At 36.2% G+C, this 24,276-nt stretch overlaps 2 protein-coding genes across 3 annotated transcripts in view; both read right to left on the bottom strand.

Moving 5' to 3' along the window:
• Positions 1 to 6,520, bottom strand: part of LOC137252649 (GPI mannosyltransferase 3-like) — a 44,950-nt gene extending 38,430 nt beyond the window's left edge. Inside the window, exon 1 of the mRNA XM_067788683.1 lies at positions 6,381 to 6,520. The gene's annotated coding sequence lies outside the window, so the exon portion shown is untranslated. The remainder of the gene's footprint in view (positions 1 to 6,380) is intronic.
• Positions 1 to 24,276, bottom strand: part of LOC137252653 (glutaminyl-peptide cyclotransferase-like) — a 38,164-nt gene that overhangs the window by 3,303 nt on the left and 10,585 nt on the right. For both annotated transcript variants that reach the window (XM_067788688.1, XM_067788687.1), the window contains exons 2-5: positions 15,703 to 15,806; positions 12,180 to 12,465; positions 11,976 to 12,110; positions 6,381 to 6,588 (exon numbers count right to left, since the gene is read on the bottom strand). In XM_067788688.1, coding sequence (XP_067644789.1) covers positions 6,381 to 6,588; positions 11,976 to 12,110; positions 12,180 to 12,465; positions 15,703 to 15,806 — 733 coding nt within the window. The remainder of the gene's footprint in view (positions 1 to 6,380; positions 6,589 to 11,975; positions 12,111 to 12,179; positions 12,466 to 15,702; positions 15,807 to 24,276) is intronic.

Here is a 24,276-nt window from a genome sequence, read left to right as displayed (position 1 = left end):
TAATGACTCCGCCATCAATCAGCTTTGCCAGCATAGTTTGAAATTAATAATCAACATAAACGATTTGATTTCGTTTTGATATGGCAGAAAACGAAACGAAATCATTTCGTTAATTTGACGATCTTAACGTTAATAAACGAAACGAAATGACTTCGTTTCGTTTATTAACGTTGATTATCGTAACGAAATGATATCGTTTCGTTGGTTAAGCATGCCTGGTTGAAATACGGCGTTATTAACAGAATGACTGAATGGCCAATTAAAGGGCGAATTAATTAATGATGACTTATAACCATAAAGCCATAACCAGATAAAACATCTGATCGAACCTACCTTATGGAAATCAATGTAATCGATTAAAGGTGCCATACCATAACGCTAACTCGATTACATTGATTTCCAAAAGGTAGGTGTGATCAGCTGTTTTATCTGGTTATGGCTTTATGGTAATAAGACACCATTAATTCGCCCTTAAACTTCCTTAACTCTACCGCCATAGTCGTAACCATATTTTTACTTATCCATATCAAATTGGCATAAGTTATTGGTGCCTTAACCTAAAAATCGTGAAAATTTCATAAAAATGAAGAAAACGCAAAAAATTACAAACATATTCCACAAAAAATAAGTCTCTTAGTCATAACGGATCTAAAACAGGCATGCTTAACCAACGAAACGATATCATTTCGTTACGATAATCAACGTTAATAAACGAAACGAAGTCATTTCGTTTCGTTTATTAACGTTAAGATCGTCAAATTAACGAAATGATTTCGTTTCGTTTTCTGCTATATCAAAACGAAATCAAATCGTTTATGTTGATTATTAATTTCAAACTATGCTGGCAAAGCTGATTGATGGCGGAGTCATTAAAGGTGAAAGCAATAGCCAAGCTGATTGCAACTTTTCTCATGAATTTTGACAGTACGAACATTTCTCAGAGTATTTTTGACATTACCACCAACGAATTACACAAACAAATTACATAGAGTTTGTGTGTGTATGTGCGCTCGTTGTTGCCACCTTACGGCTTCACCATGGCTATAGCATTGCCAGCATAATTCAAACATAAAGTATCACGTTTTCGTTAACGTTTTTAACGTTAACGAAAGCTTTTCGTTTCGGTAAAAAACGAGATACAATTTATCTTGATAATTTCTTTATCGATAATATTTCGAAGTGTTTCAACGGAAACGGTGGAAATTTTTTGATAAACGATTAGCTTAACGTTAAGGTGCATCCCTGATCTAAAACAATGAATAAAATCTACAAAAAGTTATTAAATTCACCAACTCAAATATTTTTAGGTTATGGATATGGCGAGAAGCCAGAAACCAATTGGTTGGCTATGGTATGGTTATGGCGTTAGCGTTTTGGTATGGCACCATTAATCGATTACATTGATTTCCATAAGGTAAGTTCGACCAGCTGTTTTATTTGGTTATGGTTTTATTTTTATAAGTCAACATTAATTGGCCCTTAAGATGCGTCTGTTTAACGAAACTTTTAAGTTACGACCTTTAGTCGACGATAAGTCGATGGATTTTAGAAGTAATAGAGATTTAGAAATAATCACGAAAAAAGTTTGTTTCGAAAAGTTATTTTAGCTCAGGTTGAACTGTCGAGTCGATAAAGACCTCACATAGACTGAATGTATCCATAGTTTTACCAGAATTTGTTGGAAGACCAAACGGGAAACACCCCAATTAGGCACCAGGACTTATGTTAAACGCGGTATCCAGATCACAAGAAAACGCTCAAAATTTTGTTTTAATTATCCTCTTGTAAGCCAAACTTGAAAATTTTCTTGGACCTTTGAAGAAATGCTCAAAAAAAGCCCAAGAAATCCTTGTATGTTTCAATTAATCAGGGTTGCGCGGTGATTTTTATTTGAATGAATCACGAATCCAAAAATAAAATGTATTTGAAAATTTTTTCAAATCAAAGACACTTTTTATTTTTTATTTGATTCCGCATTCAAATAAATGCTACTTTTCATTTGTGATTTGATTCTTCAGCCAAATCAAAGATACTTTTTATTTTTTATTTGATTCGACATCTAAATAAAAAATACTTTTTACCTGTTATTTGTTTTTTTTTAGGGAAATCAAAAACAATTTTTATTTCCGATTTGTCCATCCTTAAAGGATTAACGGATTTCGATCAAATTTTGTAATGATGGAACTGTATTATATATTCCTGTAGCTTTTTTGGACTACTTCGGCACCGTTTCGATACCACATCAGAACCAATTCGGAACAACTTTAAGATCGCTTCTGGATTATTTTAGGAATTATTTATTAGGGACGATTAGGGACCACTTCAGAATCATTTGGTATCCTTACTTACTTACTTAATTGGCGCTTAACGGGTCTAAACGTTTATGGCCGTCCAACAAGGCGCGGCAGTCGCTCCTTCGCTCCGCCAACCGGCGCCAATTGGCACACCAAGTGAGTTTAAATCGTTTTCCACCTGGTCCTTCCAACGGAGTGGGGGCCGCCCTCTACCTCTGCTTCCATAGGCGGGTTCCGATAGAAACACTTTCTTGGCCGGAGTATCATCTTTCATTCGCATAACATGGCCTAGCCAGCGCAGCCGCTGCATTTTAATTCGCTGGACTATGTGGATGTCTGCGTATAGCTCGTACAGCTCATCATTAAATCTTCTTCGATACTCGCCATCGCAAAGCCGCTTCATCTGCTGTTGTCATGGTCCATGCTTCAGCCCCATATAGCAGGACGGGTACGATAAGTGACTTGTAGAGTATGATTTTCGTTCGGCGAGAGAGGACTTTACTTTTCAATTGCCTACCATTTATTGGCAAGATTGATTCTTCGCTGGATTTCAGTGCTGATGTTGTTGCAAGTGTTGATGCTGGTTCCCAAATAAAGGAAGTCTTTTACTATTTCAAAATTATGGCTGCCAACAGTAGCGTGGTTGCCAAGGCGCGTATGCGCTGACTCTTTGCTCGATGACAGCAGGTACTTCGTTTTGTCCTCATTCACCATCAAATCCATCTTTACCGCTTCTTTTTCCAATTTGGAGTAAGCAGAACTAACAGCGCGGGTGTTTAGGCCGATGATATCAATGTCATCAGCATATGCCAGTAATTGCACGCTTTTATAGAATATTGTTCCAGTGCGGTTAAGTTCTGCAGCTAGAATAATTTTCTCCAGCATATAGGCAGCTCCTTTTCGTGCTGTCGAAGGTGGCTTTAAAATCGACGAAGAGGTGATGTGTGTCGATTCTCTTTTCACGGGTTTTTTTCCAAGATTTGGCGCATTGTGAAAATCTGGTCGATGGTAGATTTACCAGGTCTGAAGCCGCACTGATAAGGTCCAATCAGCCGGTTCACGGTGGGCTTCAGTCTTTCGCATAATACACTTGAAAGGACCTTATATGCGATATTAAGAAGGCTGATTCCACGATAGTTGGTGCATTTTGCAGTATCCCCCTACTTGTGGACTGGGCAAAGAACAATTAGATTCCAATCGTCGGGCATGCACTCGTCCGCCCATATTTTGCGAAGAAGCTGCTGCATGCGCCTTAACAGCTCCTCGCCTCCGTACTTGAATAGGTCCGCAGGCAATCCATCAGCGCCCACGGCCTTGTTTTTCAATCTGGTTATTGCTATTCTAACTTCGGCATAATCGGGCGGGGGGCATATATTCCATCATCATTGATTGCGGGATCGAGTTCGTCATCTCTGAGCGGTGAATCGCTGCCTCCATTTAGGAGAGCAGAGAAGTGTTCCTTCCATAATATAAGCACTCTCTGGACATCAGTTACAAGGTCGCCGTTTTCGTTCCTACAGGAGTTTGGTATCCTCTTAGTAGAAATGAGGGCACTTCAACTGGGTATACGAACAAAATTTTGTTCCTTTCGGCAGTCCCCTACTGCGCCATATGACGTATATGAATTGAAAATTTTGTTCTATAGAGTACGTGTAAAATGGGAAGTTTTCAGTTTATGTTGCTTTTCCATCAGAAAGAGTTCTACGTAACCTGCTGGAGGCAGATTGAGGTAAAGAATCAAGAGTTTACAACTCAATCCCAGGCTATGTATAGCAAACATCCAGTCTGCCAATTTTTGGAAAATGAACAACTTCAGTCTTGATTTCTTTTAAGCTCCATATAAAAGCAGGAGATTTTTTGCGTTGTGCAAAAATTGCGTATTCTTGTATTTTGAAGGCCGATAACCTCGCAAAATCTCAGGCCCAATAGAATTTTTCTGATTTTTATCTAGGCCTGATCAGCCTAGCCAAGCTGTAGAGCATAATCGGCTCGTGAGCGCCTAAAGCTTCTTTTGACTAGGGGGATCAGAGGCCAAAGAACCCGTTCATGGTTAAATACATTGCGATCATTATCATGATAATTTCCGTATGTTTATCGGTGGGTCTATCTCTTCTCTTTTAAGGACTTTCTATTTTGAGAGTCGGACCAAACTTAATGTACCACGCCATTCGAATGAAAGGTGTAAAAAGTATCTTTGATTTGGCTGAGAAACCAAATCACAAATAAAAATAATCTTTGATTCGCCTGAAGAATCAAATAACAAATAAAAAATATCTTTGATTTGAAGTTGGATTTTAAATCAAAAAGGATTTAGAATCACGCAATCCTGCAATTAATGCATAAAGACCCGAAGCGCCTGATCCATCAGAGAGCTGATTGAAACAAATATTTTGATATATGTAGATATGCCTTTATATAGATTTTATCTTAAGCTTCGTTTATATAGGCTCTTTCCAATACTGAGATAAAATATTGTATAACAAAAGTTAGTAAACCTAAGTCCAGCAGTGGTGATATTCTCTAACGTTTTCAGTGCAATATAATCCTTAGATCTAGGCGAAAAATTTTTTCCTCTCAAACTTTCTCAAAACCTTGGGCCTCATGCTCATTGCATAAAAAGCGAGGATTTACCCATACTGGATTTTTTGAGTATAGTAAAAATTCCCTGCAGGGAAGATTGGGTGGAGCCGGGAAGGTTTCTGGATACCACAGGCAGCATTTCCATATTCACCGACGGTTCTATGCTGGACGGTAGGGTTGGAGGGGGCGTCTTTTCAAAGGACCAGATCTCCAAATTTCTTTCAGACTACCTGATCATTGCAGCGTCTTCAAAGCAGAAGTAGCAGCTATCATGGAAGCCGCGACTCAAATAGGCACAGAAAATACCGGCAAGGAAATTTTTATTTTCAGCAATAGCCAAGCGGCAATAAAATCCCTTGGTTCCTATTCATTCAACTCCGAATTGACACTAAACTGTCGCCGATCTCTTCAGGCGATGGCCCAACAGAACCGTGTATACCTCACATGGGTCGCGGGACACAGGGATATATAGGTAAACTGCGCTGCAGACGAACTTGCTAGGCAGGGTACGACCAGACAGATTCTTCCTGACAAAGAACGCCTAGGTATTCCTTTTGCCACTTGTAAGCTAATGCTAAAAGAGTATACATACAGTCAAGCCAACGAAAGATGGCTACTAACCCCTAACACCCTAAGCAGGGACAAAATCTCCTCACTTGTATGAGTTCTGACTGGGCACTGCCTCATCGGACGGCATGTGGAAAGGCTAGGAGCGCCCTTTCGACGATGCTGCAGAAGTTGTAAAGAAGACGAGGAAGAGGAAACGATGATGCATCTCTCCCGCAACTGCTCGGCGTTAAGTGGCCCCAGACAACGCTGTCTGGGAGCTCCCTTCCTGAGCAATCTCCGCCCGGTCTGGGAGCATGATATAAGGGACTTGGTAGCTTTTATCAGGTCCTCGAAATGGTTCGAAGAGGAGGGCTAATGGTGTCTTTCTGTGGTAACACAACGGGCCAACTGATACTGGCCTATGTGTGCCCAACCTAACCTAACCTTTTGAGTAAGAGAGTGGTATTTTGTAGGTATAGCAAACAAAAATCCGTAACCAAGATTGCTAGTATTTCTCGTTGGAAGTACTTCTTTCATGTGACAGGTTCGAAACCCAGTGCACGATATTTGAACATTTCTATAATGAGCCGCTTGATCCATGGCTTGTCGCTTGCTATGGCAGCTCTTAGTTAACACACGCTGTATAAATTAGTGAGCCCTTGAGCCGATTGCCAAGCCGAGGCTACTGGTTGGCTACTGCATCTAGCTCGCATTGCACCAAATTTAACTTTCAGAAATCGAAGTTTTCACTAGAGCAGAGCCTTCTTTCCTTTTATCTGCTTAAACACTTGACGATGTAGTCCATATATAGAATTCGCAGAAATATACATAGACGGACGGGCATAGATAGCTTAGTAGATTAATATCTACCCCGTACAAGTTTATTGCTTTTTACACACCACCATTTATTGGCACAGGTATAATGTAAAAAACTAGTGTAACATTGTTAATACTCACTCAGTTGCAAAAACGGTTTGTGATCGTCATCCACAAATCCGGACGATGGTCTTCTCATAAACATTAAGTTACGACCTTCAAGTTTACCAGATGCTGAGAGAGACATTTCGATATCGGATAAACTACGGTGTAGACCATGGGTATTCGGATAAAAACTATAGAATTTAGGATTTGAAGCCCCAATTAAATCGAGTAGTACTAACACCTCCTGAAATAAGAACAAACATGTTTTTTATTAGGTATAGAACTTCACAATTACATTTCGATGCATCCTAAAAAAGGTGATAACTTGAAAGATTTGTTGAAAATTACATATCTCAGACATTCTGTTAAAATTAGCGTCTCTCAGCTAAAGACCAGGCTTTCGTTAGTTGGTTAAGCCAAGCTTAAACTAAGTTTGATTAAACTTTAGTAAAATGTATCTAGATAATTTGTCTGTATCTAGATAATTTGTAGAAAACGTAGCAGCTTATAAAGGGCCTGGCAAAGTTGACATAGTCATAACGCCATTATCGTAACCATATTTATACTCAGCTGAGCAGAGCCCACAGAGTATATTAACTTTGTTCCCATAACGGTACCCCGTAACGGCATAAACTAATCGAGATAGATATAGACTTCTATATATCAAAATGATCTGGGCGAAAAAGGAAATTCATTTAGCCATGCCCGTCCGTCCGTCCGTCCGCCGACCGTCTGCCCGTAAACACGATAACTTGAGTAAAGTTTGAGGTATCTTAATGAAATTTGGTATGTAAGTTCCTGGGCACTCATCTCAGATCGCTATTTAAAATGGACGAAATCGGACTATAACCACGCCCACTTTTTCGATATCGAAAATTTCGAAAAACCGAAAAAGTGCGATAAATCAGTACCAAAGATGGATAAAGCGGTGAAACTTGGTAGGCGGGTTTACCTTATAACGCAGAATAGAAAATTTGTAAGAGTTTGGACAATGGGCGTGGCACCGCCCACTTTTAAAAGAAGGTAATTTAAAAGTTTTGCAAGCTGTAATTTGGCAGTCGTTGAGGATATCATGATGAAATTTGGCAGGAACGTTACTCCTATTACTATATGTGCGCTAAATAAAAATTTCTAAAATCGGATGACGAACACGCCCACTTTTTAAAAAAAAAGGTTTTAAAAGTCAAATATTAACAAAAAAATTGAATATCTTTACAGTATATAAGTAGATTATGTCAACATTCATCTCCAGTAATGGTATGGTGCAACAAAATACAAAAATAAAAGAAAATTTCAAAATTGGCGTGGCTCCGCCCTCCGCGGCGTTTAACGCCATAAGTCGAACAAACATTTAACCATCCTTGTGAACTTTGGTAAGGGCAAAGCTTTTATGACAACAACTGTTTTCTGTGAAAATGGGTGAAATCGGTTGAAGCCACGCCCAGTTTTTATACACAGTCGACCGTCTGTCCTTCCGCTCGGCCGTTAACACGATAACTTGAGCAAAAATCGATATATCTTTACTAAACTTAGTTGACGTACTTAACTGTACTCACATTATCTTGGTAATAAAAGTAGGCGAAATCCGAATATGACCACGCCCACTTTTTCGATATCGAAAATTTCGAAAAATGGAAAATTGCCATAATTCTATACCAAATAGGAAAAAAGGGATGAAAAATGGTGATTGGATAGGTTTTTTGACGCAAAATATAACTTTAGAAAAAAACTTAGTAAAATGGGTGCGACACCTACTATATTAAGTAGAAGAAAATGAAAAAGTTCTGCAGGGCGAAATCAAAAGCCCTTGGAATCATGGCAGGAATACTGTTCGTGGTATTATATAAAATAAATTAGCGGTACCCGACAGATGATGTTCTGGGTCACCCTGGTCCACATTTTGGAGGATACCTCGAAAACGCCTTCACATATACAACTAAGGGCCACTCCCTTTTAAAACCCTCATTAGTACCTTTAATTTGTTAACCATATCGTACAAACACATTCTAGAGTCACCCCTGGTCCACCTTTATGGCGATATCTCGAACTAAGGCCCACTCCCTTTTAAAATACTCATTAACACCTTTCGTTTGATACACATATCGTACAAACACATTCTAGAGTCACCCCTGGTCCACCTTTATGGCGATTTCTCGAAAAAGCGTCCACCTATATAACTAAGACCCACTCCCTTTTAAAATGCTCATTAACACCTTTCATTTGATACCCATATCGTACAAACACATTCTAGAGTCACCCCTGGTCCACCTTTATGGCGATATCTCGAAAGGGCGTCCACCTATATAACTAGGGCCCACTCCCTTTTAAAATACTCATTAACACCTTTCATTTGATACCCATATCGTACAAACACATTCTAGAGTCACCCCTGGCCACCTTTATGGCGATATAGCATTTTCAGGTCAAATGAAACTTTTCATTTCAAATGAACCTTTTTTCATTTTAAATGAAACTTTTTTCATTTCAAATGAAACCATACTACTAAGGTAATTGTCAATATATTTATATCGTACTTTATAACTCTAAGTATTTATCAAATCTTTCTTTAAGACATCTATTTCTAATTAGCCACATTTAAGGCAAAATTTTTGCATAAATTTTCTTTCTGAATTTAAGCTTCAGTTAAGGTCGGCTTAGTTTAGCCTTGCCTTTTGATCGTTTCAATTTTTAATAGATAAAGTAGCAGGGTTATACGCTAGGCAACTTATATACCACAGTTTAAACACCCACTTAAAATAAGCACCTATATTTTTTACTTGTATCTACTCCTCTTATATATAAAGCACATTCTTCTTCTACATATACTTCGTTAATAACGTAGGAATAAAGCAACGTAGAGAACAAATAGAAGGAACCAAAGAGCATGATGTGAACGTATTTCCTATTCACTGTCTGACACCAACTAACACATCGGTTGAATCCTCTGTATTATGCTTTTCTCCTTGAACAACGTCTTACCAAACAACATAGAACGATATCAAGGTATTGAGAGAAATATTAATTTTACCAACTATATAATAGAGCATGTGGACTGTGGAGAAATCTTTTTTAACTATGCTGAAAAATATAACGGTAAAAAGTGATTTTTTCTACTCTATGGCGTAGTTACATTGCACTTCACTCGTTTGGGCCTTTGAAAACATATATATTTGTTTTTATTCCATTATTTTTCATTGTATATTGTATTCAAATGTAATACTTATAATATATATATTAGAATGGGTCGATTTATTAACCGATATCCCGCCATCGATTTTTCGATAGGATTTGGGTCAGGAAAAAAAGTTTCACTACGCATACCCAAACAAATAATTTTCGAGCCTGCGAAATTTCATTTTTTTTACTTTGATTTTTAAGGGTTTTTTCATGACCTACTAAAAAAAAGTTCATACGTCCGACCCAAAAGCGTCCGCTAAAAACGTTGGTATACATAAAAATTTTACAATCAAATGAAAATTTTATAGTGTTCATAGTGTTTAATGTGACAAAGTGTACCACAAATTGATGGTACCGATTTTCTATGTAATTAATGGTGTATTTTTGTAAATTTTATTTATTTTTCATTTGTAATTTTCTCAACCGCCACATCTAAAAATATTACGGCCCTGATGATGCCAAGGAAATTTGGCGAAACGTTGGGCCGTAAGGTGGAATAAACTTTGTTTTTACTCGCACTACAACGAAATAGATCAGAATAGTTTAAAGGAAACTTAATCTCTGAAAATTGTTTTAGTAGGTCATGAAAAAACCCTTAAAAATCAAAGTAAAAAAAAAAAAATGAAATTTCGCAGGCTCGAAAATTATTTGTTTGGGTATGCGTAGTGAAACTTTTTTTCCTGACCCCAAATCCTATCGAAAAATCGATGGCGGGATATCGGTTAATAAATCGACCCATTCTAATATATATATTCTAAGTATTACATTTAAATACAATGTACAATGAAAAATAATGGAATAAAAACAAATATATATGTTTTCAAAGGCCCAAACGAGTGAAGTGCAATGTAACTACGCGGTAGAGTAGAAAAGATCACTTTTTACCGTTATGTTTTTCAGAATAGTTAAAAAAGATCTCTCCATAGTCCACATGCTCTATTATATAGTTGGTAAAATTAATGTTTCTCTCAATACCTTGCTATCGTTCTATGTTGTTTGGTAAGACGTTGGTCAAAGAGAAAAGCATAATACAGAGGATTCAACCGATGTGTCAGTTGGTGTCAGACAGTGAATAGGAAATACGTTCACATCATGCTCTTTGGTTCCTTCTATTTGTTCTCTACGTTGCTTTATTCCTACGTTATTAACGAAGTATATGTAGAAGAAGAATGTGCTTTATATATAAGAGGAGTAGATACCAGTAAAAAATATAGGTGCTTATTTTAAGTGGGTGTTTAAACTGTGGTATATAAGTTGCCTAGCGTATAACCCTGCTACTTTATCTATTAAAAATTGAAACGATCAAAAGGCAAGGCTAAACTAAGCCGACCTTAACTGAAGCTTAAATTCAGAAAGAAAATTTATGCAAATATTTTGCCTTAAATGTGGCTAATTAGAAATAGATGTCTTAAAGAAAGATTTGATAAATACTTAGAGTTATAAAGTACGATATAAATATATTGACAATTACCTTAGTAGTATGGTTTCATTTGACTTGAAAAAAGTTTCATTTGAAATGAAAAAAGTTTCATTTAAAATGAAAAAAGTTTCATGTAAAATGAAAAAAGGTTCATTTGAAATGAAAAAAGTTTCATTTGACTTGAAAAAAGTTTCATTTGACCTGAAAATGCTATATGTCGAAAGGGCGTCCACAAATAAATAACTAAGGCCCACTTCCTTTTAAAATACTCATTAACACCTTTCATTTGATACCCATATCGTACAAACACATGCTAGAGTCACCCTTGGTCCGCCTTTATGGCGATATCTCCAAAAGGCGTCCACCTATAGAACTAAGACCCACTCCCTTCTAAAATACTCATTAACACCTTTCATTTGATACCCATATCGTCCAAACACATGCTAGAGTCACCCTTGGTCCACCTTTATTACGATATCTCGAAAGGGCGTCCACCTATAGAACTCCCTTTTAAAATACTCATTAACATCTTTCAGTTGATACCCATATCGTACAAACACATTCTAGAGTCACCCTAGGTTAATTTTCCTACATGACGATTTTCCTTATTTTGTCTCCAAAGCACTCAGCTGAGTATGTAATGTTCGGGTACACCCGAACTTAGCCTTCCTTTCTTGTTTTACTTAATCGTATCTATTGGCATCAGTTAATACTGCCTTAACCTTAAATCCGTGACATGTTTACAAAAAAGAAGAAAACGTAAAAAATTTCAAGCAGATTACACAAATAATAAGTCTCTTAGTCAAAACGAACTCTTCTACGGTATAGTTTACCAATTTAAATCCTCATCATATCAGTATTTTTTAAGTTACAATCTTTAGCCTTACAACTGATACGAAGAGATACGGCCATTTTAACAGAATGTATGAGAACCCCCTTGTTCACATAACAAAACAAAAAGTTGAGATCTTTCTATGAGGATGTGCCGATTTGAATTTATATGGTAGATTCAAATTTGTTTTTACTTCACTTACTATTTGATCAATGCCACGTCCCAAACCAATTGAAGATCGTGTACTTGATAACTTAGCTGCCAAGTGACGAGCGCCATATAAAGAATCGTTATCTGTCCAGTCCTTAATTGCTTCTTCTCCATCGAAAAATATATACTAAAATGTATGTGAATTATTATTTTGTTGTATTATAAGTAACGATCAATTGCAATCTTTTAACATTACCATCAATCCAAGATCTTGGCGGCCTTTAAAGTTTCCCTGAAGATACACCGATAAAGTCTTAGCTGTATTTAGCATAATAGCGCATGGTACCGCTGAATCGGTGGCTGCTACAAAGCCAGGATCATCTTTGAAATATTTGCTGTCATAATGACAGGCTAGCGCCAAGAAATCATGAGCGTTGGGGTTCAATATGCCGATAATATTGCTAAATGTAATGTTGCCCAATATGGGAACTGTTTGAGCGAATTGATCAACATCCGTGCTAAATCCTAACGTGCTGAGTTCTCTTTAAAAGAAAATATGCAATTATAAATTAGTTTTAAAAACTTGCCTAATATGAGAAAATGAGTATGGAGTAATTGACAAAACTGTTCAAGACCTCAAGGGTAGTGTCCCGACTTGTTTCAAGGTTTAGAATATTCTTACGGTAAGGTACGCCTACCGTAAAAGGTAATTAAAATCCACCACAAAAAATATGACCGGCAAGGATTTCTTTTATCCGTTACAGTGCCCTAAACTTCGGGGCCCTTTCTCAAGGGTCGCAAAATAAATTCAACGTTATATGAAACACATATACAGATATACATGTTTAGTAGGTATTCCAAATATAAACTGTTCTATGAGAAAGATAAATTTAACTTCCATGTGTGAAAGTTGTTTGCGCGAGAGAGTTTAGGATAAATGTTGTTGTTACTGTGGTAGTATTACGCTCATAAAGCCGTACAATGAAGATAATGCTTAAAACAGTATTTGAGTGAACTCGATGGCACAGCGAGAAAGTTCTTGTCAACGAACTACCTCCGACCTGATTTCACTATCTCACGGCCCCATGCAAAGCCATCGGTCCCCCGGCGACTTTAAATCCCGTTCGTTTGACAATCCTAAATGCATGTCTGTATTGTACATAGTTCTCAGCCAGCATTTTTTGAAACTTTTGATCAAAAAATATTTAAATATCATACCCCAAGATGATTAAAAACGTTGAAATTTAAAAGCATTTTCTGTTCGAAAATTAATGTATCGTCGGGAGAAAAATGTACCTTAAATGTGATTATTCTTGAATAATCATTTATTATTCCTATTTCGAAAAGCTTTTTATTCATATTTGATATCATTGTAAAATTGAGCTTTAATTGTTTTAGAGTAATATTTGACTGTTTTTCACAGTCGTTTTCTGATCATATTCGTGATCATATTTCAATCGTTTTGGTTGAGATTTTTCAATCATTTTTGAATGCGATTATGATGCATTTATTCTTCATATCTCATTCAAAATAAGATACTACATAGTAATCTTATTTCATCAGGGGAAGAAAGCATGCGGAAGTGAGCTATTTGAACTACAGGTCACTCGCAAACAAACTTGACCGATATACACCTGCGACTACAACATCCAACATCAGTTATGATCGTCAATATCTTAAAAAACGATACGGTACGGGATGTTGAAGACATATCCAGGTACATACATACATATGTCAAGAGAGTTTCACTTACCTGGGGTTCAAATAGCTCACAACCTTTCCGTGAAGCCGACTGTGGAGAAATAGTTGGGGAAATCTTCGGTCGAGCAGCATTAGCACTATATTGCCTTGAAGAATAACTTAATAATACGACTTTTATATATGTACATATTTTTTCTGAACTTCATGATTGAAAAAATGTGTGTATGTGAAAAAATAAGGTTTTCAATGAAAAGTAGAATTTTAACAAGTATACAATTTATTGTTCAATCAGCAAAGACAGTCGGAAAAGATTCAGAAGGCTAAATTAAAAATGATTATAAATTTTTGATCACTTAAAATAAACACATATGATTCCCAAATGTGATTGAAAAACTATATTCAGGTTTTGATCATCAAAGGTAAGCATATTTAAATATTCTTTTTGTTGGTTTTTATGAAATATTAAAATTTAATCATCAAATCACTTCAAAAATGATTCCAAATAGTGATCGAAAAATGCTTTTCAGTTTTTGATCATCAAAAGTATTCATATTTGATTATTTCTTTTGTTCATTTGTATGATAACTCATTATTTAGTCAGAAAGAGTAATCAAATTTATATGTAGGGAAATTCAAAACTGAATCATCTAAATGCTGAGTGGGTTATCTCCATTCCCCCTCGATAGGCTCACTAATTACACACTTTTTCCGCTCTTTGATAAACGAAAATGATTCGACTCGTGTTTTATACCAGCCAGAATGTCTTGAAAATTTTGATCAAAAAATATTTAAATATCATACCCCAAGATGATTAAAAACGTTCAAATTTAAAAGCATTTTCTGTTCGAAAATTAATGTATCGTCGGGACAAAAATGTACCTTAAATGTGATTATTCTTGAATAATCATTTATGATTCCTATTGCGAAACGCTTTGTATTCATATTTGATATCATTGTAAAATTGAGCTTTAATTGTTTTAGCCTAATATTTGACTGCTTTTCACTGCATTTCACATCATATTCGTGAACATATTTCAATCGTTTTGGTTGAGATTTTTGAATAATTTTTGAATGCGATTATGATGCATTTATTCTTCATATCTCATTCAAAATAAGATACTACTACATAATAATATATTATAATATATAATAATAATTTATTTCATCAGGGAAAGAAAGCATGCGGAAGTGAGCTATTTGAACCACAGGTCACTCGCAAACAAACTTGACCGATATACACCTGCGACTACAATATCCAGCATCAGAGCATCCAGCTTTGATCGTCAATATCTTAAAATACAATACGGTACGGGATGTTGAAGACATATCCAGGTACATATGTCAAGAGAGTTTCACTTACCTGGGGTTCAAATGGCTCACAACCTTTGTATTGTCCAAAGTATTTTCTGGGAAGCCGAAGGTGGAGAAATGGTTGGGGAAATCTTTGATCACGAGCAGCATTTGCATTATATTGTCTTGGATAATATTTTAATAATAAAATTTTTATATACATATTTTTTCTGAACTTCATGATTGAACAAATGTGTGTATGTGAAAAAAAAAAGATTTTCAATGAAAAGTAAAATTTTAACAAGTATAAAATTCATTATTCAGTCAACAGATATAGTTAGAAAAGATTCAGAAAGCTGAATTAAAATTGATTATAAATTTTTGATCACCTAAAGTAACACATTTGATTCAAATATGATTCCAAAATGTGATTGAAAAACTATATTCAGTTTTTAATCATCAAAGGTAAGCATATTTGATTATTCTTTTTGTTGGTTTTTATGAAATATTAAAAATCAATCATCAAAGGAATTCAAAAATGATGCCAAAAAGTGATCGAAAAATGCTTTTGAGCTTTTCATCATAAAAAGTATTCATATTTGATTATTTCTTTTGTTCAATTGTATGATAACTCATTATTTAGTCAGAAATAGTAATCAAATTGTATTTATATGTAAGGAAATTCAAAATTTAATAATCTAAATGCTGATACCGGTAATTTGAAGACAATCACACTCAAATACATATCTACTGGTTAGAATGAAAATGTCTAATTGTCACTTAATCACCTTTTTATAAAATTTTCCACTTCTGTATGGCCAGGTGTACCAACAACCCTGGGACGCATTATGCCGGCCAATGTACGATTGAAATGGTCATTGTCATCTGGAAACTGCACAAAACATTTATACATTTAACCTTTACGATATGGATATTAATTAAAGTGGTCCTTATAAATCAAATAAACGATTCTAATCATTTAGTCCAAATTCCTTCAAACGGTAACAGCATAATCAAAAATTTAACATGTAAATTTTGGTTGAAGCTGCAGACGATTACCACAGTAGCTAAATTTTTTGTTTTTTTGTATCCTATACTTAAATCGATTATGCTATAATAGATGCTATCACTGATAATTTTTTTATTCAGATCATCTCATGAAGATTCAATATAGTAAAATCTTAACTCTAATCACTTGTTGCTGTTGTAGCAGTCCTTCGCCCCATCCAATAGGTGTGACCGATCACAAATTGTCATCAATATCGTCTAACGGGAGTCCAATGAAACTTGCTGTTTCAACAGTGGTGGACCATAATGAGAGGGGTGTTAGAGGCGTTAGTTCCACATTACAATTGAAGAGATGGTTGGTGTTATGTAGGGACACATTGCAAGCAGGGCATACATTTTGTATGTCGGGGTTGATTCTGGATAGGTAAGAGTTTAACCTGTTACCTGTTGAGTGACACGCGTTACCCTAGGCAGTGTGCGTTCCTCCTCTGCAAGTTTGGGGTATTGTTCTTTGAGTACAGGATTCACCGAGCAATTCCTGGCATAGAGGTCCGACGCCTGTTTGTGGAGTTCACTGAGGACCTGCTTGTGATTTTTGGCTTCATACGGCTATGTTTCCAGGTGCCGTATTTCCTCATAATGTTTACGGAGATGACTCCTTAAGCCTCTGGACGGTGTTGTCTCATCAATCAGATGTCTGTTGGGATGCCCAGGTTTCTGCGTATTCAACAGGAACTGTTTGGATAGCATTTCATTTCCCTCCCTGATGGGGAGTATTCTCGTCTCATTATGTAGATGGTGTTCTGGGGGCATAAGAAGACAACCCGTGGCGGTTCTGAGGGCAGTATTTTGGCAGGCCTGTAGCTTCTTCCAGTGTGGGGCACCGCTTCCGATCGGGACAAAAATTTATATGCGATATCATGACATTAAATCAAAGGTGCACATCGTCAGCGGAACTTGGAATACAAACAATTTTTTTCCATAGTAGTATGTGTGTACAAGGAGATTACTTGAGCATAGAATCGACGCTTGAGATGTTTACAGCTTGAAACATATATGAATAGATTAGTTCTCTCTCAATTAAAAAATCAAATAAATAAATATTTGCGATAACCTCCGAAAAGATTTAAGGCCGAGCTTTTTTTCCAATTTGCGTCGTGCTCCTTTAAATTTTCCTACAAATTGGCGGGACGGGATCTACATGTTTTACGCCGACTCCAAATGACCCCTGTAACGCACGGTGGGGTATTTGATCAATCTAGCTGGCCAAAATTAAAACAGCAATTATTTCTTTTCAAAAAGTGGTTGTCTCACCTCATTGTTATAAAAGGAAATATTTTACTATAATTTAAATATTTTACTGTAAATTCACGGTATTCCGCGCAGAATTTTACTCCGCATTCCTATTAACATTTTTAAGAAGGGTTGCCACTTAGGGTTGCCACCTCACTTTCTTTTTTATATTCTTTTGTACATCCACTATCATCTCGGAAATGGCTTAACCGATTTGAATCAAATTTGGTACATCGATATAGTATTAAATTTTAAGACTTTTCACCTTGGTGTTGCCACTGAGGATGTTTTCACAAGGTTGCTACCTTTAGCCAATAGGGGTATCAGACTCTTACAAAATTGATCACCACTCAAAAAATCGCAGGTATGCGCAGCCGGTTTTGTTATTAAACTGTGAAACAAACCCAAGCTTATGTATTGCCAAAAAATTACTGAAATGATATGCCATGAAAAAAAGATATATATTTTTGTTTGCAAGGTTTTTGAAAAATTTAATATTGAAAAGAAATAGCAATACAAGTAGAATAACTCAGTTAAAGCATACGGTGTAAAAAATGTAACATATGAATTAATAAAACAATTAAACAATTTTTTTTTACATTAAACGGTTTTATTGAAAACAATACTTAAATGAAATAATAATAATATTAAAAGCTACAAAATATTTATGTAGGTCCTAGGTACTAGTCATCACACTCCTCATTAATCTAGGGCATTGATCAGACGATTAAATAAAAGCGTTGGACGCGTCAAATTTCTGTTGATAGTCATAAGTAAGACCAACTGAATCTTAATCAGGTTATGCTACGCGTCAAATTTTTAAAAATTTCACGCGCCCAATGCTTTTATTTAATTGTCTGATCAACGCCCTAGATTGATGAGGCGTGTGATGACTAGTACCTAGGACCTACCTAATTATTTTCTAGCTTTTAATATTATTATTATTTCATTTAAGTATTGTTTTCAATAAAACCGTTTAACTCAAAACTTTTTATAATTATTTTATATTGCTGATTTTTGATAGCCTTGTAAGTACTTATTATTGTTAGTTAAATAAAACACAATATTTAAAGTTGTGTTTTAGTTTTACTTCGTCGATATTTCGATTTCAGTCTGAAATCATCTTCAGGACTGTCAAACACAAATAGAAAAAAGGGACTATTAGAATAATATTCTATTTTGCATATAGGTATGTATATAATAAAGGAACTTACACATATGACTATGTTTGATCGACTGATCAGATGTTCAAAAATTAAGTATAATAAAGCATAAAGGCTCCATTAGTGATACTTAGCATAGACTTGACTTGGCTTGCGAACTGTCACTTACAGTTCTGTTAAATGAACATTGCATGTTACTGATTACTCAAAACTTAACTTGACTTAGAAGTCTGTTGAATTTTGATGTTCTATGTAAGTTCTAAGTGACGTTTACATTTTGAGATGCCATTTGTTTGTTTCCATTTCATTTTGACATTTTGTCATACAAATTGACATTTATTTAAAAATAAATTTCAACGCTGATTATGATGCCAGATTTTATGCGCCAAGTGGAGTATAATCGTGGCTAAGTTGCCAAGTTTACGCCAAGTCAAGTCAAGTCTATGCTAAGTATCAGTAATGGGGGCTTAAGAACGAAAGTAATAACAATAATACATAGGGCAAAGAACAATAAGACAGAAAAAATGCATGAGCCATAACTATGGTGTTTAGTTGTTGTCATTGGATAGATTTTTAGCGGTATGTTGGCTGGACGCTGTTAGAATTTGCTGAGCACCGTGAAGCTTGCACTGCATGTTGTTGTTGTTTCAGCAGTAGATGTCGATATGCATATGCACATTGGTCGGTGTCGCTTTTAAAATTCATTCTCTTATCATTAGGTGTGCTCATAATATGGAGCATTTCCAAAGTAATACGCTTATTATAATGTTTCTCAATATCCAAAATAGAAACATTTTTGAAGTCAGGATAGTGACCAGTTTCCTTACAATGCGCTGTCAAGGCCGTCTTATTGTCCGAAGCATTGTTTCTAAGCTTTATATTGGACTTATGACCGGAAATCCTTGTCTTTAGCTTTAATTTGGTTGTCCCCACATATACCTTATCGCATAAGTGGGACCCGTCACCGTTGCATGGAATTTTATAAATGATGTTGGATTTCTCATCTTTCGAGATTCTATCCTTAGTATTGCTGTAAACCTGTCGTAACGTATTGTTATATGTGAACGCTAGTGTAATTTTCTCTTTATCATATAATTGCGATGTCTTTATTCTCTCCGATATTCCTGGAACATATAATATAGACTTGTATATTTTACTTTTCGTTTCACATGTTACCTCATCATTAGAAGTTCTTATTTTGAAATTTCGTATGAGTTTGCTGATGAGATTACTGGGGAATTCATTTTCTTCTAGATTTTTCTTTATAATCGCAATATTCTTTCCGTGGTATATTCTGTCGCTAATAGTGAGTACCCTACTGATGAAGTTTTTGGCTGTATTTAAAATTGTTTTCCTTTCATGGTGTGAGTTGTAGTTGATTAATCTTCCCGAAGCTGTGGGTTTTTTGTACCAGTCAAAATATATTTTATTGTTGTGCGTGTTTATTAGCGTGTCAAGGTATGGTAGTTGACCGTCTTTTTCGACCTCCACTGTAAATCTGATGTTCTTGTTGTAGCTGTTGAGTTCCTTCAGCATATTCCCTACTTCATCCGTTTTGACAATCGCAAATAAATCATCTACATATTTAGTTAGTAGGCGTGGTTTACATTTGGCTTCCATCTCAAATCTTGTTAGCAGCTCTTCCATGACGATGTCTGCTATGACCGGGGAGGCTGGGGAACCCATGGGCATTCCTGTCCGTTGTTCATATATCTTTTCATTGTATTTGAAATATCTATTCTCCTTTATACAAAATTTGACAATCGTTAAAAAAGTTCCCTTGTTAACGTTGTGTACTCTTTTATTTCATCCCACTTTGAAGAAATGATTTCCAAGGCCACATCAACTGGAATGCTTGGGAACAGCGAGACTACGTCGAAGGACACCTAGCATTCATCATCATATATGTACGTGCCCCCCACTTTGTTTTTAAATTCTGCCGAGTCCTTAACATTATACTTGGACGACATAGTAGCTTTTTTGGTAATCCGTAAATTCTCGGTGTGTTTGCGTTTTTACATAGTAGAAATTTCTTTTCTTGGGCATCTATATTGCCATTGTTGAACATTCGTTGTACTAATTCATTGTTTTTCTCCTGTAATTTGTTAGTCGGATCGCGTTTTAAAACCCTGTAGGTAGAGATGTCGTTGACTACCGTCTGTATTTTTGAGTCGTATTCTTTTTTGTCCATGACAACCGTAACATTGCCCTTGTCGGCATTAAGTATGATAAACTGTTTGTTTTGTTTGAGGAACCGTTTTGTGTCTTCTAAGGTTTGGCATATAAATTTGTCTCGGAATGAAGTCGTATTTTTCTTTAAGTGATCCTGTATTAGTGTCGTGAAATTATTTCTGGCTATTTCTTGCATATCTCTATCTTGTACAGTTTGTATGATGTTCTCCCCGTCTGCTATAAACTTAAACAATGGAAACTTCCTCGATTGACTCCCCGTCATACAATTTATGTAAATATGTCGTGAAAATTCTTGAAAAAGTTACTATGTCGTCCAAGTATAATGTTAAGGACTCGGCAGAATTTAAAAACAAAGTGGGGGGCACGTACATATATGATGATGAATGCTTGGTGTCCTTCGACGTAGTCTCGCTGTTCCCAAGCATTCCAGTTGATGTGGCCTTGGAAATCATTTCTTCAAAGTGGGATGAAATAAAAGAGTACACAACGTTAACAAGGGAACTTTTTTTAACGATTGTCAAATTTTGTATAAAGGAGAATAGATATTTTAAATACAATGAAAAGATATATGAATAACGGACAGGAATGCCCATGGGTTCCCCAGCCTCCCCGGTCATAGCAGACATCGTCATGGAAGAGCTGCTAACAAGATTTGAGATGGAAGCCAAATGTAAACCACGCCTACCAACTAAATATGTAGATGATTTATTTGCGATTGTCAAAACGGATGAAGTAGGGAATATGCTGAAGGAACTCAACAGCTACAACAAGAACATCAGATTTACAGTGGAGGTCGAAAAAGTCGGTCAACTACCATACCTTGACACGCTAATAAGCACGCACAACAATAAAATATATTTTGACTGGTACAAAAAACCCACAGCTTCGGGAAGATTAATCAACTACAACTCACACCATGAAAGGAAAACAATTTTAAATACAGCCAAAAACTTCATCAGTAGGGTACTCACTATTAGCGACAGAATATACCACGGAAAGAATATTGCGATTATAAACAAAACTCTAGAAGAAAATGAATTCCCCAGTAATCTCATCAGCAAACTCATATGAAATTTCAAAATTAGAACCTCTAATGATGAGGTAACATGTGAAACGAAAAGTAAACTATACAAGTCTATAGTATATGTTCCAGGAATATCGGAGAGAATAAAGACATCGCAATTATATGATAAAGAGAAAATTACACTAGCGTTCACATATAACAATACGTTACGACAGGTTTACAGCAATAATAAGGACAGAATATCGAAAGATGAGAAATCCAACATCATTTATAAAATTCCATGCAACGGTGACGGGTCCCACTTATGCGATAAGGTATATGTGGGGACAACCAAATTAAAGCTAAAGACAAGGATTTCCGGTCATAAGTCCAATATAAAGCTTAGAAACAATGCTTCGGACAATAAGACGGCCTTGACAGCGCATTGTAAGGATACTGGTCACTATCCTGACTTCAAAAATGTTTCTATTTTGGATATTGAGAAACATTATAATAAGCGTTTTACTTTGGAAATGCTCCATATTATGAGCACACCTAATGATAAGAGAATGAATTTATTGCAAAAATTTGTTTACACTTGCGGTATTTTCTATTGTTTACTTTCGTTCTTATGCTTTATTATACTTAATTTTTGAACATCTGATCAGTCGATGAAACATAGTCATATGTGTAAGTTCCTTTATTATATACCTATATGCAAAATAGAATATTATTCTAATAGTCCCTTTTTTTCTATTTGTGTTTGACAGTCCTGAAGATGATTTCAGACTGAAATCGAAATATCGACGAAGTAAAACTAAAACACAACTTTAAATATTGTGTTTTATTTAACTAAGGCCTATCAGCTCATTAAATTTTTTACAATAATAATTATTTTATTTTAAAGTTTTTAGTCTTTATTTAATTGCCTCTTATTTCTAATTCCATTTAGTTCATTTAGTGACTCATTATTACAAGAACTCTTTCCTGACAATTTGTTACAATATAAGTCCTCAATACATAATCCTTCCAAAGACTTTACTCAACTCTGCGCCACGTATGCTTGTCGCTCCTCAAACCACAAAATATTTTGATGTCACTTCTAAAAATTAAATGAACATCCACGTCGATGGCACTACGCTGCCGACTGTCCCACACCTCAAAATCTTGGGTGTGACGTTTGATCAGGATTTACATTTTGGTGAGCATTCAGCCGCAATTGTACCGAAAATTCAGAGCCGTAACAAAATCCTCAAATCTATTGCTGGCAGTACTTGGGGAAAAGACAAAGAAACGCTCATTATCACTTACAAAGCAATTGGCCAGCCGATTGCATGCTACGCGTCCTCTATATGGTCGACAAGCCTAAAAATTACACACTGGAAGAAGCTACAGGCCTGCCAAAATACTGCTCTCAGGTCCGCCACGGGCTGTCTTCTTATGTCCCCAGAACACCATCTACATAATGAAGCGAGAATACTCCCCATCAGGGAGAGAAATGAGATGCTAACCAAACAGTTTCTGTTGAATACCCAGAAACCTGGGCATCCCAACAGCCATCTGATTGATGAGCCAACACCGCCCAGGGGCTTAAGAAGTCATCTCCGTAAGCATTATGAGGAAATACGGCACCTGAGAACTCAGCCGTATGAAGCAAAAAAACACAAGCAGGTCCTCAGTGAACTCCACAAACAGGCGTCGGACCTTTATGCCAGGAATTGCCCGGTGAATCCAGTACTCAAAGAACAGTACCCAAAACTTGCGGAAGAAGAACGCACACTCCCCAGGGAAACGCGAGTCACTCTAGCTCAACTTCGATCTGGATATTGTAACAGGTTAAACTCTTACCTATCCAGAATCAACCCCGACATACAAAATGTATGCCCTGCTTGTAATGTGTCACCACATGACAACAACCATCTCTTTAATTGAAATGTGGAACCAACGCCTCTAACACCCCTCACATTATGGGCCACCCCTGTTGAAACAGCAAGTTTCCTTGGACTGCCGTTAGAGGATATTGATGACAATTTGTGATCGGTTGCACCTATTGAGTGGGGCGAAGCACTGCTACAACAACAACAACAACATGTCACTTCTACCGGACTGTATGTAATATATGTTCATTGTATCATTTATCATTGTTCATGTATCATTGGTCGCTTTCTATTCATGTATGTATTATGTGTTCCAAATATGTTCCAAATCGGACCACAAATACAATTTTTGTGAATATCTCGATCCTTGCGCCACCTAGCGGCGATCTTTTTTTCTTTTTATTGCATTGTCATCGGGTTCTGAACTATATTCCAAGTTTCAAGCATGTAGCTTATCGGGAAGTTACTTAAATTTCAATTACAAAAAAAGTGCTGTCCAGCCTGTCCAGTCAACCTAAAAAAAAAACCGTTTAAAAACACATTTACCTGTCCTAAATGAAAATGTAACTAGATTTAATTAAGGCTAAACAAGTGAACACTGCAGATGGGTTTTGGGGCACGGCGACCGCCCACAAAATGGTATCGAATTACAGCTGATTGTTTATGCCATTGTTAACAATGGTTTATTTGTTTCGGGGAAACGGCCCTGAACTACATCTGTTGTTTACTGTTGCCGCTGGGGCATAACAAATCCGCCAAAATTGTTGTAAGAGGTGGGCACTTTTTTCTTTGGGTGGGTTCGTTTTGGCTGTTTCGTAACAAGTC

The sequence above is a fragment of the Eurosta solidaginis genome, chromosome 5, assembly GCF_040869045.1.
Source record: "Eurosta solidaginis isolate ZX-2024a chromosome 5, ASM4086904v1, whole genome shotgun sequence".
Taxonomy (NCBI): Eukaryota; Metazoa; Arthropoda; class Insecta; order Diptera; family Tephritidae; genus Eurosta; species Eurosta solidaginis.
Note: the sequence above shows the minus strand (reverse complement) of the source record. Positions and strands in the feature narration are given on the sequence as shown.